Raw genomic sequence first — 13,761 nt, forward strand, 5'->3', positions numbered from 1 at the left:
TCACATCAACATTTACAAGAACAAAACCAAACTTCTTTAAAACTGGCAACCTAAGAATACGTGGAACCTCTGTGATATGGACATGAGACCTGACCATGTGGTACACAGCCAAGTTTTAAAAAGTAACTCCATTAAATCTGCAGGCATGTTTTCTTCTGTTGGCAATTAATTTTTTCCCTACCCCCAAGGGAAACTAATGGGACACCTCTTTAATCATTAGAAGATACTCAAAACTACATTACAGTATCAGTATGTGAATATAGGACAGATTTAGATGACAACATTTTACAACTTGGTAAAATACAATCTCCCTGAAAAATAAAAGTTATTAGAACACGTTATCATCAAGCCTGGTCATCCAGGTCCTGTTTGCAACTCTGCTGCTGGTTTAAAGTGGGACTTTCAGCAAAATAGTTACATCTGTTTCCCCATTTGTCAGTTGGCAGCTACCAATACCTCTCTTCCTCATACAACTGAGGAGGCACAGAATCAAGTTAAGCTCTGGTGCAGAAGCAGAGACATCCAGTGAAGACTGTTACATCATGGATTAACTTCTCTGTTTGTAAAGTGCATGGTATAATCAGCACGTACGAAAAGGAAAAATGGACTAAAAATGAGCCCTTTGAAAGAGATACAGAGTGAGAGCAGAATGTCTTGCACTAAGGTTATGTATTTAACAGTTTTACATGAAATATTTATATATAAAAACTTTGTTAAGTGCTTTTTCTCCAATTTAAAAATCTAAAGAATTCAAAAATAAGGCATTCAATATTTGAAAAAGTACAGATTTACAAAATGTGTATATTCTGCCATGAAAACTCCACACCAACATTATACACTTGGAAAAAAATACAAACAGGATATATTACAAATTTATGTAGCAATAACTTAGTTCATACCATGCAATAAAAAGTACGTTAATCAAGATACACAAGCTTTTAAACTTCCTAAACTGGAGGGCTTAATTCCATTTGCAAATGAGTTTTTATGCAAATTCTTAGAACTGTGGCACTTGAAATTTCTGGTAGCCTTTCTATTGAGAGTTAAATTGTACATAATGATTATGAGGATGGAGAGTAACAAAGCAGCTGTTACGAATCATTCCAACTTTGTTCGACAATAGCTGAAACTCTTTTCTCATATTCGCGTTTGTTCTCCTGATAGAGTTGTGCCGCCTGACTGTTTGCTGGACTGTTTGGATTAGGTTCATCAAGCAGAGACTGTAAAAAGGGGAAAACAAAATGTGAGACAAACCAACACATTTTAAATCAGGGAAAAATCAACTTAAAACTTTCAAATCAAATGTGTTTCAGGAGACAGACACGACTCGTAAGAGCCCAACTGAAAAAAAACCCAACAGTTAAACTCATGGTTAGGCACCCACAATTACACTACTGAACCTCAAATTATATATTGCATAAGCATTAGCACTGCGTACACTTCTAGGTTCACAAACCTAACAGATACATGGTCATTTGTGCCAGTTAGCAGTATTGCTAATTGATGGTAACTGATTATTTGGTAATTACACTACTACTGTCATCCAGGACTAAAGAGGGGCTTAAGATGCCTCCTACAAAACTTCCCTGTAGAAAAATAAAAACAATGACACAGGAGAAAAGAAAATGTACATTTTTGATGTGCCAGGCCATTTTTACTTATTCCAAGTAAAGCAGGTTTCAGCAGTATTGTCTCCCTGAGGACTTCATAGGGCAAGACTTCACAATAAAGTCTGGTGTTTCAAACACTAGGCAAATTCCTACATCTGATGTCCTATCTTGACTAAAAACAGTTAAAAAGGAATCCAAATCAGTAACAGTTTTCCTGTAAAAAAGTATCTAATGGCACTTTTGTAGCTCAAAATTAGTAATTACACAGGCCAGCACCTTAACCTTTATTTGATCTAAAAGGCTACTGCTTAGCTCACAGGTATCTGAAGTCCCCCTTGACACAGATACCTGCTAGCCACATCACTGAGCTCCGTATTTGGGAGTAGAGACTAACACCACTACAGTTACTTGCTAAAACAGATGTAAAGTTACCTGAATTGAAGTTAAAATAGATGAAACATCATATGTTGGACTCCAGCGATTCTGAAGAATATCTAAACATATGCTACCATCCGCATAAACTGTAAATACAACATAGATATCATTTAGAAACTATCAGATTTACTTTAGTTTGCTCATTACATACTGTTCAAGGCAGAGCTACTGTTCCAGTTCAGACTGTGCTTAAATTAATGCTTTAGGAAAGAGGACAAGCAGTTACGTCTCACAATTTTCTGTAGTCTGACATCCTGTATTTTGAAGGAGATATATTACTGGCAGTAACAGAACACTTAAGTGGAAGAGAAAGAAGGTCTAAAGATTATGGCACTAGCACAGGAGCTGGCAGACTTGGTTTCTTGCTCCTCTTGTGTGACTGGCCCAGATCCACACAGAGGTGAGGCCTCCCGGAGAGCAGCGAGCCATTTATAGGAGGAGTGGAATCCACTGCACCGGCCGTGGATCTCTCAGTCTGAACGGACTCACGCACTGAATGGCGGGAGTTCTTGCCCCGCTTTCACATACTCTACGCTCACTGTGAGAGACACTAAGGCAGACAACAGAAAATACTGAAAAGTCTGCCTGAAACCCTACTTCTGTCTGGATACTTATCAGTAGTCTTAATAAAGAGCCCGTATGAAACTGAGACTCGCCACTCAAACTTCCTACGCCCTAGCCTTCTAGCTTGTTCATGCCAGTAAAAACCAACAAATGATAAAAACCCTGTCAGAGGCATACTGGCCTGCATGTTACGTGACAGGTGAATGGTTAGATGGCACTGTCTAAAAAGTCACAGCACCGAAGCCAAGGTCAGCCTCTGTTCAAAGAGGGCTCAAGCTACAAGAAAAGCTGAATTGGGCTTATGCTGCAACCCTCAAATTGAATCTATACTCCCCTTTGCTACAGAGGGGCTTGGAAAAGTAGAAGGCATGGTTTGTGTTTTCTGCATGCAGGAATAACTGGATAAAACCTATTAAGTGCTGGAGCAGGAACCATGGCACTCTCTCTCATAAGGCTGGCCTCACCATTGAGTTTGGGTCAGCCTCCTCCTCTGCACTCACCTACGACCGTGCATTGCGACCTTCTTCCTTGTGCTAGTACTGGTTGGTACAGTGAACCAAGCAAAGGCATGGAATGGGCTGAAATCTAGCCTGACAGAAATAAATAACATTTGGCTCGATAGTTCCCTACTCCAATTTACGATGTGGCTGCACATACACGATTGCTGTTAAATGGAAGGGGGCAGGAATCTGCAACCAGAATTGCCTCTTTAAGCCAACCTAAGTGCAGCTGCTGCTGAAAATGCTCACAGGTTTTGCTACAGAGGCTATATATTGATTAGAAAGAGACAGATAGCTGCTTCTTAATAGCATAATAATTCTTAATTTTTCATCAAGCAGTTGCTGTCCTAGGCATCTACTTAGAAGCTAGCAATGAAGAGAGATGGCGAGCTGTTAGGCATTCTGGAGCTTTGCAGAATACATGACCACACCGTAATATTTAATGGGTATTACAGCTAAATAAAAATGATTTACTCACCATTTGGATGGAACATTTTTGATAAAAACCTAACAGTTGGAGGCTTATTTGGATATTCTTCAGAAAATTCTATTACTAGTTTAAAAGTACCTGTCCAAACAAACATAAATACAATCAGATAACCAACACCAAAAGAACACCTCCAGGAACATATACAGCATCAGCTAATTTATCTGCTCCATGATCGGTATTGCTTCTCACCATTATATAAACAAACAACACTGGGTCTGGTTTCTTTTCATATATTTCAAGTGATAATGGAACTACTACTCTAGTGATAGTAATAAACCCAGCAGCAGCTAGGTGGAAGCTTGGAGACTCACTGTACACATGGCAAAGGCAGCTAGATCCAACATCAATCATTCCACCACCCTCACCTTTTTCTGTGACCCAACATGCCGGTTCCATGGACTTCAGTGACTTTAAGGCGTTTCATTAAGAAGGCACTGTGGTGCCAGCAAAGAAACACTGGAATTTCATAATCGGCAGTCTCAGTCTTTGGAGCTCGTGACCGATTCACTGAAAACCTTTATTATGGATCAGTGAATAATTTACTGTAACTCCTCCAACCCAACACAGAGAAAAACCCATCTGCTGCCGATTACTGCAATAATACTATAATTATTAAACTCATTATTCCTCATATGCCTAAGGGAGCTTCATTACACACCAACTTTCATGTTTATGCACAAATTCGGTATTCCCTCCCCCTCACTGAGTTCTATATTCAGAACAATTGAAGATCCTTCACCTGTTCTTCATTAGGAGAACAGAGATGAATCAAACATGCCACAAAGATGAAACCAGAAAAGCACGCTGTCTTGTTGAGCTTAGCTATGGAGATGTGAAAACACATCTGGCAGCATTAGACCAACTTCCCCCACTAAAAGCTCTAGTGTATATGTATAAACAAGTCTTGGTATAAGCACTGTTTCATAGCTTTCTAACCATCATCAGTATGACAAGACATTGCTTATATCAAAATACATATTTTTATAGTCAATGAGACCTTACTCCTTCACTTGCTTGCTTAGTTTGTTCCAGATTATATACAGACAACATCTATTATTTTTTCAAAGCAGAACAATGTTCATACTGGCAATATTTATAAGAATGACAGAGGATATAAAAGTTAGCGGCTTACCATCTTCAAAAGGTGTCCCTTCCGGCCTGAAAGGTTTTAAAAATAAACTCCAGTTAAAAATGATCATTACCTACTTCTTAACAGGCACAATGAATTTGTATCATCTTCTTCATCCTCCCCAAGACATAGGTAGAGGCAATAACTTAAATATTTAGAGAAGTATCCAGAGGCAACCTCTGAGAGCTTTGGCGTATCTAAGATACTTTCCCATAGCCAGTCTGCTAGTTGAGATATCTACTTTATCATCATGCCAAACAATACATATGCCATTATGTGACTAGATTGGAATTACTGAGCAAATTACTAGCAAGCATTCTTCAGTTTTATGAAAGGATACTAAGCCAGTTCCTGTTCTGTAGGATATCTAAGGTAACTTCCTAGACAGAACCGGTACCATGTTCTACTGGGAATCAATCCAATCAATGCTAATACAGCTGGATTTAACAGCCGAGAACATGCGGCTCTTATGTACTTTAAAGAGGAAGCCTGCTTTTTCATAACACAACTCCTACACAGTCTAACCTATTTCTTAAGCCATATGCAAGCTTTATTCAAAAAAGATGAACAAATTCTAAATTTTTCTTTCCTATGCATTCTGTATTACCTCTGAAAACAGATTCTTACCACAACAGCACACTTGGTCATTTTTCCAAGTTTCCTGACTTCATGTACATAAAATAAGAGAATCATTGTAAAAACAAAACCCAGGTTTTGTTATATTTAGCCCTTTGATATAGAGTTTTATAGTGATCAAAAACTCTTACCCAAATATAACTGCATTCCATTGCATTATATTATTCTCAGATGGTGCACCACTGACACCCACAGGAGGGTCTTCTTGCAATCTAAGAATTACAAATATAGAAAAACAAGCCTTATATAAATGAAATACTTCCACCTGCAAGTATAATTTAACAGTAATATCCAGAATTTGTAAATATTTTCTCATTCCAAATCAGAAGGTACACAAAGCATTACACACAGATTATCAATACTCTGCAAGACAAACCTACAAGGTGATGCACATCGAGATTTTCTCATGTATTACACCAACACGCTACAACAACCCAACAGGTTAGATTAAGTGTGCAGGGAACAAAGCATTAACTCTAAGAATAATTTAAAGCACCACATACAGCTGGGATTTACAGTACGAGATAGCGAACTGTGGAAGAGCAATTGTTGCTGGCTGCCACAATGAAGAGAACAAATCGCAGCCACAAACAGGAGCTGAAAACCAGCCAGTGACACTTACACAGCCTACTTGCTGGGACTAAGCGCAAGGGACCGTCAGTGGAGCTTTTCCTGCATTCCCAGATCCGTATGTGCATGTGGCTAAATTTGGTATAAGCCTATTTTGACTGGCAAGCTGACTGCTTCAAAAGGGAGCATGGGGAAAACCTGTGTACTGCTCCCTCTTACCAGTTCAACAAACGTGTTTCTCTAAAGTAATCATGTAAACATTTTGAATTCTTTCTAGTTCCTTAATCCTTGGACTAAGGAAAAGCACGTTATGTATCGAAAGCCCCATAAACTTGGGCCAGACAGAAATATATATTGCAACCAAAGAACCAAAGGATGCAGATACTGTCCTTCTGCCCATCCTTCTGTATACCAATGTTTCTGCTTAAAGGTCACCTAAGACCCTGAACAACACAAATCAGGAAGCCCCAATCACCTGATGAGCAATTTGCCTGATCAAACCCCTTTGGTGACAGCTGCTACCCACCCCACATATTCAGCCTCAAGTTACACAAGAATAAAGAAAATGCAGTGACTGCCCTTGCTTCAAAAGCAATTCTTCAGCGTTAATATGAGGTTTGACCACATCACAGTACACTGTTATGAGCAAGTCGCCACCAAAAGCCCTGCAGACCAAGGGACAAATTCTAACTAAATGTCAGTGTGTAAACGCACATGTATTCATAGCTGACATTGGTATACAGCTAGTCAATTCTCCTGCACTTGCACTGCCTAAGTCTGTGGTAAAACTGCATGTGTATATGGACGCTGAGCAATGGCGTTGCCCTACAGAGACAGCCCAGAAGCAGGGCTTGCTCCATTTGCAGCTCGGATCGCCTCTGAACTCTGTGTTTACATCCTTGCTCTCCGAGCACACACAGTTCAGACAGCTTAGTATCAACAGCATAAACCACCTACTATTTTGGTCAGGGTGAGCAGGAACAGGACTTCTTCCTATGTGACAGCCAGGCTGTACGCCAACAATAATGCCTAAGCGTTCAGCCTGACAAATGCATCTGAAGGATGACTTTGGTTTTTAGATCAATTTAAAAGCTCACGTGCACCCTGCTGTCAAAGGGTCTAACTACAGAAAGGTTGCGGCAAGGACTGGAAATGAGCCTGATCTGAACACGGCCCAGAAATCTTTAACAGCTAGGGAAAAGGTAGTATTTGTAGCCCCTTTTCTAACAGGAAAAAACCAACCAAACAAAAAACCCCCTTATTTTTCTGTTGGTTTAGTCAAACAAATTAGAGGAGATACAAAATCTGTTGAAATGTTCTCTCTCCACTGCTCTTGACAATCACAGTTTGCAAAAGGAGTTTATATTTAAAGAAGTGAATCAGAGTTCACAGCACAGTCTGATTTTTCAGTATGAGGTACAAGTAACATAAGGCTGAACAAATACATAACTTACAGTAGGAAAGAGAAGAGTAAAAAAAACTGACATGAAAAAGTTACATAAGTTTTAGGGTATCAAAGTTGTCATTTATTTGATAAATAAATTTGATTTGTTTTGTGTTTACTTGGCTATACTTCACAGCTTTAGTCTTCTCTCCAGCTTAAATTTCAAAATTATTAAACCAGTCCTTCTACAATTATAAAATCATAAAACGCACATCTGATTGCAATCTCGAAGAATTACTTAAGTCTCTCACCCTGAAAAAAATCACTGGTTCATGTCATCTGTGTAACTGAATACAATAAAAAAGACTGAATATCCTGTTTTGATTTGAACAGGAATCAAGCAACACCCACTTAGCAAACACCAACACCCAAACACAACAGAAGAGGTTGGCTCCACATCTCAAAAACATCCAACTTTTTGTAGATTCACAAATCAGGCTTTTACCACTGTAGCTTTACATGCAGTCACATAAAGCAACTACAATACACGTCAACTGTTTACTGATGTATTTTCAGGTACTGGTATAACATAGCTAAAAAAAGAGACACTATCAAAGCTGACTCATCAACAACTTACGAGTGACTCCAGTCCAGGGAAATCACACGACATATTGTAAAGCTTACAGAAGAACCCCCCACCTTTTTCTGTGCTCTCGGTTATAAGTGTGTTTACATGTCAGACTGGAAAGAAATTATTCTAGAGTCTGTGGTTCGGTCATTAGCATTTAAAAGAGTGCAACTAATAACTGCTTCTGTAGCAGTTTGTATATATTATACAGAAGATTCCTCATGACTGAAAACCTTAAACAGAATAGCATGCGCATAAAAACATTAAAGGGCGTTTTGCTTTTTATTACATACAGGCAAACGAAGCGTTTGCCAACTCTTGGCGCTTTGTTTTTAGATGCCCGTCCCGAACCGTACTTCTCTTCGGAGACCGTCAGCCCGAGCGGCCCCAAACGGATCTAAAGCCCGGTCTGTTCAGAAAACCGGGCCAAACACCTTCGGTATGCAAAGGGAAGGGACGGGGGTGCGGGAAGCACGGCGCAAGCCTTCGGCCTCGGCCAGCTCCGCACCGCCGGGCCCTCCTAGGGCAAGGGCACCTGTAAAACACACTCGCACCCAACCTAACCTGTAAAACACCCCCACCGAACCCCGACACCTGACAGCCCGCCGCCAACAGCCCGTCTCCCACCCCCCCATCCCCCCGAGGAGGCTCCCCCGACCCCCGCAGGCGGCGAGGCCGGGTCTGCCCGTGTTTTGAAGGCACCAACTTCAACTTTTATCCTCAGACGCCCCCAGCCGTCGGCTCACGGGCGAGGCGGGGCGGCCGGGGCCGCGGCGCCCAGCACAAACAAAGCCGGCCCTGCCCGGCGGGACCCCCCCCCGGCAGGTACGGGGAGGGCTCCCCGAAGCGGAGCGGGGGGGAACGGGCGAAGCCGCTGGCTGGGAGCGCACCCCTTCCCCGCCGCCCCCACCGGGGAGGACCCAGGGAAGGGGGGCTCGGTGCCAGCCCCCGTCCCCAGCACAAAGGAGCTGGGGCCGGAGGGAACGGCCCGGGACACGCCGTGTCCCGTCCCCCCCCGGCTCCTCGCCCTGCCGCTGCCCGCGGGCACAGCCCCTTCCCTTCACCGGGGCAGCAGCCCGGCGGTGCGACCCCGAACCCCGGCCCCGCAAACAGCCGGGTCAGGCCCGCAGCCGGGCGGCTCCGGCTCTACCCGGGCAGCGGCGGCGGCGCTTCCCCCGCTGCCAGGCCGGCCCTGTGTCCCGGAGAAGGTGGCCGAAGGGGGGGGGGGGGTGTGCCCGCTCCCGGCGGCGGGGGTCCCGCTCACCTCTTGAAGTCTCGCATCAGCCTGCGCCGCGCCGGGGTGGACATGATCGCCGCGGGGAGGAAGGGGGGGGGGGGGGGGAGAGAGAGGGGGAAAAAAAAAAAAAAAAAAAAAAAGAGTCCGCTGCCGCGGCGGCGCCGCCTCCCTCCGCCGCCTGCACAAACAACCCGCAATGGCGTCTCCCTCCGCGGGAGGCGGGCCGCTGGGCCGGCCGACGTCGCGGACGGCGGAGGGGAGGGGGACGCGGGCCGGCCCACCGTACCGCTGGGGCGGGGGGGGGGGGGGGGGAAGGTGCCTGCGCGGAGCTCCGCGGCCGCGGAGCCGCTGCCGGCGTTTGGGAGAGGCGGCGGGAAAAGGCTGCGGGATCGGAGCGCCCGGCAGCTATTTTGGGGGTTTTTTCGTTTGGGTTTTTTTTTTTAAGATGACAGTTTTGGGCTCGCACGAAGCAGATTTTAGGAGGGGAGCGACAGCAAGCTCTGCTTCTACCGCGGAGCCCTCTGCGGCCGCGGAAAGGAAGAGGTGGCTTACGCTGCGTGAGCGCACCGGACTAAAGGCAAATGGATGTCGCCAGAAATCATTTCAGAAAAAGACTCGTACCCCGTTGGCTTACGCTCTGAAGGGAAGGTGGAGGGGAACCAGGGAAGTGATGCTCCCCCCCCTTTTTTTTGTTTTTAATCCAATTTCTCCAACAGACTCAAGCAGACCTCTTTGAAGTCATGACCTAATTCTTACGCGGAGCCTGGGAGGTTAGCCCTAGAACTTGGATTTCTGTGACTGCGTGCGCCTCCTTGCCTTTCTTTCACATGATTTTAAGGAGGTCTAAACATCATGAGACTCCTAATGAAGTAACAGAAACAAACACCATCTTCTCCCTCTGCCCGTTTCTTTCACCTCCGGCTATCCGTGTGCTTGAAGAGCATCAATCCTGGGTTTAATACAGCACAAAGCTCCTAACTGCTTTTTGCCGAAGTCCGTGCCAAGCCCGTGCTGCATCAGCTCCACTGACGCGGGTTATTTTGGACACAGACTGACCTGGGCGCTGCTCTGAACCCGTACACCACACACATCAGGATTTTACCCTGCAAGGACTTATGCTCTGAACACTTTTTAACCCAACGTCCCACCTCAGGGAAAATATTTGGACGCTTAAAGTGAGATGTAAGCATAGGAATTTACATAAAGCCTGGTACTGCAAGGGAGCAAGCTTTTCAAAGAGGCTTGGTAATAAGAAACTATCATTCCCCAGCCACTAAAACATTATTCCCCACACTAGTGAGAAAATGGTTCCCGCCAAGCAATCCTCTCTCTTCTGGATTTTCCTCCTCCTCCTCCCATCACACAGACGTTTTGATTTTACATTCCACTGCTGCTCCTCTAGCTTTATACTGTTTATATTTAGCCCCAGCTAATTGCAAGGGAGAAGGCAGACTGTAAAAAACAAGCGCAAGCTTGGACCTGTGCAGATAATTAACATCGGTTTAACAACATTCATTATTTCGGTATTAACTCCCGCTCCGCTGCGATTGCCCAGACAGGGCAGTGAGAGCATCCCCTGCCCCAAGGGCAGCTCTCTATCTACCCTTGGAAGCTCAAGCCACCCTCAACCCCTCCGGCTCAGAGCTCCCCCGCAGGGCAACAGCCGCTGCCTGTGCAGGGGAAAAACAAAAAAACAAACCCCAAACACCGAACAAGAGTTAAATCTGAAATCCTGCGTTGTTTCCACCTGGCTTGGGAACTTTTTCAATGTCAGCTCAACAGCGACAGTATTACTTCTTCCCTGACACCACCGGGGAACAGCCTGTTGACATTATCTAATGGAACATTTTCTCTTTAGTCCTGCCTGGCAGTTACACAGGTGTGGCCGGTAGTTTTATTAATAAATTGAAAGCTTTATTTTTTCCCTCTGAAGAACCAGCTGCGATTTCTGCTCTGTTGATTGTACAGCACACCTAGGTTTTAAAATGAAGTTAACTATATCCCAAGCTAGTTTCAAAAAAATCACTGTAACGATAAAAGAGAGGCTCTGCCCTTGCTAAGGTGGTTTAATAGGTCTCAAAATGAAATCCACACTAAATAACCACTCTAGATTTCTATCTGCTGATAATTATTTCCAGTACCTCCTTGCTTAATGAATTTAAGTGCATCACTGCCCTTACTGTTTAATTCACTGTGGGCATTTTAGTTTAAACTTTTTCAATTTATCATATACTTGTAAGCCACTGACTTCCAGAGCCAGGTGGAAACAACAATTTCAGAACTAACTTTTTCATTTGGTGTCTGGAGGTTTGGGTTGGTTTTTTTCCCGTGCAACCATTAAAACTATCCACTGTAACGATGCTTCAAAAACTTGGAAAAAATCATTACGCAGTGTGCAGTCTAGAACATGAATGCATGTTTTCCTTCTACAAAATTCTTGAATAGTACTGAAATAGATATAACAACTTCCTGACCAGAAAGTTGGTTCAAGTTCCATTTTTATCCCTATTTTTTTCCCCCAAAATGATATTTGATAGGGGATTACATTAAATAAAAAGCTAGTATTTTGCAGCACAGTCATTCTATACTAATCTGGAGTAAACACTACATATTTGTGTAGCATTTTGCAAAAGCAAAAGATTTCTAAGGTAACTTTGTCCCATCACAAGATGAGAAGGTTGAGAAGTAACAGTAAAAGGAAACTACTTGCTTCTCTGTTTGTTAAAAAAAACCATCCTCCTAAAAACTTCTTTTTTTTTTTTTTCCAGGTCACTCTCATGCTGCAGTGTCCCTCTGGGAAGAGTTATTTATATTAACATCAGCCAAGCCCAAGACTCCAAAATTAGGGAAATTATTAAGCCAAGTCACCTGTTAGAAACTGGTTTTGTTCTCATTCATTGCAGTGGCTGCTGAGGAGCTACACAGGGAGACTCTGCCAGGTGCCATGCCATACTGTTTTTCAGGAGAGACAATCCTTCTTCCCAAAGCACTCGGGACCAAAGATAATCCACCAGGTCAAGAGGCAAAGAAATGACTGATTTGCTCACCCTTAGCTCCAATATAGGAGCAAGTAAGCGGTGCCACAGTAAAGAGGAGAATTAAGGACCTTATTTAATCCACACAGCAGCAGAGCTAGAAGCAGCCTCTGAAACCCCCACAGCCCCACAGATTGAAGGGTGTTACTTCAATGTTCCCCAATTGCCAGCCCATCTTCCAGAGTCCCCAAGCCTCCTGTGTGCCTGTTACTGCCTCCAACCTCACTTCAGGTTTTCAAGAAAAATACCAGACTCACAAAAAAATCCCAGTTTGGACCTACTCAATCTGTCCTCTTATTTTGACAGGAAACTATTGATGATTATTCTTTGACTGCATTTCAGTGAAGCGCGCTGGTATTCACTTAGGGGCATACTACCTACAGGAACCGTAAGCACAACAAAACCCCAGAGCTACCACACCTGCCTCCCTCTCTCCACTACAGCGGCTAACCAGAGGGTATTTAACACTCGTTCTAAGTGACTCCACTTCCCCACAGGCTCAACGCAGCCACCTGCTTCAGGACTTTTCAAGAATCTAAAGGAATTCCCTCAAATTTTATGTATGTAGTCGTTTATTTTCACAAAGACTGGAGCGGGGAGATGGCAGTTCTGCCTCTGGGGGCAGCAGTCCCCCCTTTCACCAGCCCGGCGCTGCTGCACACCCTCCGTTACCTGACAGCCGCGACCCGCGGAGGCAACGGCGACCGCGTCTGCCCGAGCAAGAGACATTTAACGACCGGCTCCCGCTGAGGAGAGCGCGGCAGCTCCCACCGGCGGGAACCGCCGCTCTGAGGGAACGCGAGGCGGCGCCCCGCCCTGCCGTGCGCCTGACGTCACCGCGCCGCCGCCCCACCCGTTGCCATGGCAGCAGGGCCTGGCGGCGCAGAGCGGGACGGGAGGCCCGGCGGGACGGCCCCGGTTCTCGGCCCCGGTTTGCCCGTCGTTCCTCTGGAGCGGCGGGGCCGAGGCTCGCCGCAAGGAGAAGCGGGTGCTGGGGGGGGAGGCGTCCCTTCGCAGCCCCCGACGACACCGGGCCTGGGCCCGGGCCCAGCCCCGCCGCGCTGCTGGCGGGGCCAGGCCGCAGGCGGGGCCGTTCCCAAAACTACCAGCAGCCATTTTTTGGAACAGGGCGGTCAGGCAGATAGGCGGGCCCTTCCCAGCCACGCTGGTCGCACCTTTTATTTTTTTTCTAGAAGATGGGAATGGATTTTATTTAAAATTTTCATTCTGCATTTTAAATGGCACGCGTTTAAAGGTGGGGTTTGGAGAGGCCTCTGTGAATGAGTGTAGAGCTGGTTCTTGTCTGCTGCCGTACGTGTTTAGAAACAGCGGGACCCAGGGGTTGGGAGCCTCAAGGGTTTGCAGAAGCATTTAGGATAGTGTGAGCGCTGCTGTCTGCAGGTGTTACTCCTCTTGAAGCGCTGTCTACAAATGCATATTTAAAGAACTGTATGTGCCCCAAATTAATTAAAACTCTCGTCCTTCCATGAAGAAATAAGAACAGATTCAGATGTATGAGATCCTTCACAAAGCGGGAGAAGAA

General features: G+C 45.0%; 1 protein-coding gene across 2 annotated transcripts; it reads right to left on the reverse strand.

The window, feature by feature from the left end:
- Positions 1-650: 650 nt before the first annotated feature.
- UBE2B (ubiquitin conjugating enzyme E2 B) lies at positions 651-12,092 on the reverse strand. Of its 2 annotated transcripts, none has more exons than XM_069772978.1 (6): positions 12,052-12,092; positions 5,496-5,576; positions 4,732-4,757; positions 3,588-3,677; positions 2,043-2,131; positions 651-1,220 (listed from the first exon to the last, which is right to left on the reverse strand). In XM_069772978.1, exons 1-6 carry the CDS (start codon positions 12,075-12,077, stop codon positions 1,092-1,094), a joined length of 441 nt encoding a protein of 146 aa, XP_069629079.1. In that variant the 5' UTR covers positions 12,078-12,092; the 3' UTR covers positions 651-1,091. The 2 variants fall into 2 exon arrangements, with proteins under 2 accessions (XP_069629079.1, XP_069629078.1); XM_069772977.1 differs by lacking the exon at positions 12,052-12,092 and adding an exon at positions 9,211-9,389.
- Positions 12,093-13,761: the final 1,669 nt, after the last annotated feature.

This window comes from Haliaeetus albicilla, chromosome 27, assembly GCF_947461875.1.
Source record: "Haliaeetus albicilla chromosome 27, bHalAlb1.1, whole genome shotgun sequence".
In the NCBI taxonomy this organism is placed as follows: Eukaryota; Metazoa; Chordata; class Aves; order Accipitriformes; family Accipitridae; genus Haliaeetus; species Haliaeetus albicilla.